This window comes from Gekko japonicus, unplaced genomic scaffold (assembly GCF_001447785.1).
Source record: "Gekko japonicus isolate JY-2015 unplaced genomic scaffold, Gekko_japonicus_V1.1 scaffold244, whole genome shotgun sequence".
NCBI lineage: Eukaryota > Metazoa > Chordata > Lepidosauria > Squamata > Gekkonidae > Gekko > Gekko japonicus.
The window spans coordinates 108,795-113,286 of record NW_015165838.1 but is presented as its reverse complement, the minus strand read 5'-3'; the positions used below and the strand labels follow the sequence as shown (position 1 = coordinate 113,286).

The following is a 4,492-nucleotide window of genomic DNA, read 5'->3' as shown; positions in this document are numbered from 1 at the left end:
TCTTCCATGGAGATTTGTTTCTTTTCCAGCTTTTGCACTTTCTTCTTCACTTTCTGTGTAGTTATAGCCACTTCCTTCACCTTCTCAGCATCTTGCTTCATTATTTGTATCAAGTCGCTTATCTGAGTTTGTTGTGCAGTAATGCTTTGAGTAACTACAGACATCTGTTCCTTGAAGTTATTCAGCTGTTCCAGCAGAGGGCGCATATAATCCGCTATAGACTTTGCCACCTCACTGGTAACTTCTGGTTTTGGGATCTCAGACCCTTTCACTTTCAAAAATCTTTCTTTGTCCTTCTTCCCCGTCATATTTATTGTTTGTTAAGTGGGGGGAGATGGGCATGCAGGCAGTGTCTCTCCCCCAAATGAATCTGGCCCTAACATCAAAACTGTCTACCACGAAGTTCTAATGAGAACATAAAAACTGTGCAACTAGCAAAAATACCCTGCAACACCCACAAATTAAGGAAGGGAGGATGATGAAGCTGAGATGACTAACTGTGGGCTCCACAATGAGGCTCGCTAAAAGGAGGTCAGGCAGACCAGAGAAGGAACCTCGTCTTTCTGGTCCACCTGACCAGCCCTGCCCGAAATTCCCAGTGCTATCCACAGTGATGAAGAAGACAGGAGAGGCACCTCCAGCTTCCCGTGTCCCATTCCCTGCCCCATGCTGCAGACACTCTCTGAGTAAGTCTTGGGAGACTTCTTAATGTTCTTTAATGGCTGTGGATTTTATTTCAATGGGAATTATTGATTGATGGTTTTCTCGAATGAAATACTCACCAGAACCTAAAGCAGGTGTCACCCTTCAGCTGAGGTGGGGAGACACGGTTTGTGTGTATGCATGTTTATATGACAGAGAGAGAGAGAAGAAATAACAGTTTGGACCAGATGGTGAGAAAAACAGGCAGACAGAATTTTCAGTAGGCTAAACGCAAGACAGCTTAGGGAGTAGGTCTCTCTTCAGAGAGGCAACAACAAAACAAATAATTTTTCTCTCAGGCAAATCATTTATTTGATTTTATATATTATACATTCAAGGAAATTGGTTATATAATTTTATATATTAGGCTCAAATAAGTATATATTTTTCTTGTGGGAAATTTGTTATCACCAGTCTGAAATTATTCTTTATTGGTGGAAGATAACTGTAGTGGAACACGTCCTAACAGAACTAAACAAAGGGAATCACACATTCCTAGCATTATTGTTCAGTGACAACTGTGACAGAGCTGCCTTTTTATCAGTGCATATGTGCACTTTTCTTTCAGACAAATATCACAAGAAGATAAAAACTGGGAAACAAACATCCAGGAACTTCAAAAAAAGGTAAACAAATTACTTTCACATTTCTGAGAAGCAGCTCACTGAAGCTGATTCTTCTTCACAGTTCATTTCTTACACAAAGCGCTTTACAATTCTTACAGTCAGGAGAACTGTTAGAAGTAGTTTCAGCTGAATGTTACTCAAATTCATGATTTAAATACAAATCTTCCATTTGGAAAGGCAGGGGTTGGGAGGGAGACCCCTTTCAGGCCTGTTTTCACCTTTGAGGGTGGACACTGGGGGGCCAGGCCCGCTGGCAATCACTATGCGATTTGCTACCACCAGACTTGCATGACTCACCCAGGACCAGCTGCTTGCTTCTGTTCAACAGTGGCTACCCCACAAAAGCCAGTGTGATGTGTTTTGTTTAGAGTTTCAGATTCAGATCTGGGACACCCAGGTTTGAATCCCTACTCCACCATGGAAGCTCACTGGGTGACCTTGGGTCAGTTATACATTCTTGGTCTAATCTATCTCATGGGGTTGTTGAGAGAATAAAATGGGCAAGACAAGAACGATGCAAGTGGCTTTCTATACTGGTTGTGGAGAAAGGTGGGGTATAATAAATATAGCTGAAGATGGGGTGGCAGATAAAGGTTAGGTTTGCTGGTGGTGGGAAGGATAAGAAGGAAGCAGGGAAAGGTGGTGATAGGAGGTTTGCCAAGAGGAAGACAAAGTGTAGAGAAGGGGATACAGGGGGAAATGAGATGCCCTCCACAAGACCTTGCAGGTTTCCCACTGGTCACCTGGGCCAGGCATGGCAGCTGGCACTGCATGATTGGGCCATAGGTTTTTTAGGGAGAGGCTGGCAGGGTGGAGAGAAGAAGGGAAAGCTGAAAGGGGCTAGATAAAGGTAGGTTGGCTGGTGGGTGGGAAAGAGAGAAGGAAGCAGGAAAGGGGGACAGGCTATTGGGACTTTCCAGGAAAAGAAAAAATCAACGGAGGAGGGGAAACTGAGATGCCCCTCAAGTCCTTGCAAGTCCGCCATTTGTTGTTTTTTACTTAATATTCATTAAATGCAGAGGCATCTGGGAATTAATGAATAAATCAGGCATATTCCCATCACAAGATGATTAAAAAATCTATCACATTTTTCCTCAAGGAACTCAGTGTATTGTAATCCCATCCCCCCCCCCATCCCTTAGATATGTTATGCTGAGAAAAAGTGATTGGCCCAAGGTCAGTCAGTATACTTCATGGCAGGGTAGGGATTTGAACATGGTTTTTTCCAGTCCCATACATCATCTTGGACTCCATAAAAGAAGGCAAGATAAAAATATAATCGATACACATTTTTGTCTGTTGACATGAACCATGTTTTTTCTATCTCAACAGCACAGAATAACGGACAAGATACTTCTCATCAAATGCCTGACTGTTTTGGGATTTGTCATTCTCATGTTCTTTCTCAATTCATTTGTTCCAGGAATTCACTTGGATCTTGGTAAGCTCTGTTTGCCTATGTTGTGGCTACATATTAGAAATGCTGTATTTAATGTGAAGTGTTTCACACAAGGTTTGGAATATGTATTTAGATACTGGTGCTGTACACTGGGTTGGATTCTAAAGTGTTTCTTGTTCTCCCCCCCCCCCAGCAGCCATTTTTGACACTGTGAAAATTTATTCCTGGTGGTGTGGGACCCATAAGGGGAGTGCATGGGTTGAAAGGCTAGAGTCGGGTGGGAGAAAGGAACACTACTTAAAGACATGAGGGAGTAACTTAGCCTCCTTTCCCCTCCCCACTGCAGTCTCCTGACCTATATGGCTATTATTCCATGAAGATCCCACACCCCTAGGAATAAACTTTCTTGGCGGCTAGGGGGAGGGGAGAGCCAGGAAGATCGGGGTCCTTGAGTACACCTCACATTGCTGCACTCCTAGTGAAATACTGAAATCAGAAAACATCCATATTTCTGATCGAGAAGGAAACTTGAATAGCTTTGCCTGTGCTACCCTACACAATGTCCTTCCAATCTTGGGGGGGGGGAGCTTTTCTATATTTAGATTGGGCATATGCTTCAGCCACTGCAAAGAGTCATTGTAGGAACAAGAGTAAAAAGGGGGGGGGGGAAGTCCGAAGCATTTTTCATCACTCTCTACCTGTGTAAGAGAGGCATAAAATATGTGTGAATGAATGATCATATGCAATTGGAACTGTCTTCCTCTCACACAGAGAGAGCCATCCCACAGGTATTTGTTGGGAACAGAGCCCAGACTCTGACATGACGAATCAAAGACTTAACCAATTAGTCACACTCTGATTTGAGAGCTCTACCAGCACAGCGCTGCAGTACTAGACAACTCAAATGCATGCAGTCCGCTGCTTCAGTGTTTTATGCATACTAGCAGACAGATTCACAGATGTTAGAGTGCTGTTCTTACAGTCAGCAGCTTAATGAAAAAACAACTTCAATTACATTCAGGGAAAAAGAATGCCATGTATTATTCATTACTATGCAGACTTCGAAAAATGGAGCCCTGCATTCAGAACCCCTTTTTCATAACCCTAGGCCATGCACATTCATCACCTGTTGACTGTGGCATAATATGATGGCTTATATGCAGGAATCACTCATCACAGATGTGTCGCAATACTGTTCAACAACTCATTCTGTAATCCACAGTGCTCCACTCTTATGTCTGTCTTTCTGTCTGTCACATGCTCAGGGTGAGTCTCCTTCAGACTATTTTCAAAACAATGTGTGATAAGCTAGGCTGAGAGTAAGAGAGAGTATGTGCATGTGACTGGCCCAAAGTTACTAACAGTGCTATCCAGGAGTCTTTTCCTAGAAAATGAGCTGCAGGAGCTCATTAACATATGGTATGCTAATGAGCTACTAGGCTATTAGCATAATAGCTCATTAGCATATGCAACGCCCCCTGGCATCACCTGAAGTGATTTCAGAAGGGGAAGCAAAGGGGGGGGGAGGCATATTCAAAAGCCTCCCCTTCCCTTCCCCGGGGGGGGGGGAGCGAAGAGAGAAGGGGTTTAAACTTCTCACTAGAGTTGGGCCACAGAAGGAGGAAAGAGGGAAGGAAAGAGAGAGAGAGTGTGTAGAGAGAAGGAATGAAAGAGTGAAAGAGAAGGAAAGAAGGAAGGAAAGAGGAAAAGAAAGAAAAGGAAAGAAGGAGGGAAAGAAAGAGCATGAAGGGAAGAAGGAGGGAAA

At 43.5% G+C, this 4,492-nt stretch overlaps 1 protein-coding gene across 1 annotated transcript in view; it reads left to right on the top strand.

The window, feature by feature from the left end:
• OCA2 (OCA2 melanosomal transmembrane protein) overlaps nucleotides 1-4,492 on the top strand; it is a 205,010-nt gene that overhangs the window by 124,577 nt on the left and 75,941 nt on the right. The window contains exons 17-18 of the mRNA XM_015410957.1: nucleotides 1,271-1,328; nucleotides 2,661-2,769. Coding sequence (XP_015266443.1) covers nucleotides 1,271-1,328; nucleotides 2,661-2,769 — 167 coding nt within the window. The remainder of the gene's footprint in view (nucleotides 1-1,270; nucleotides 1,329-2,660; nucleotides 2,770-4,492) is intronic.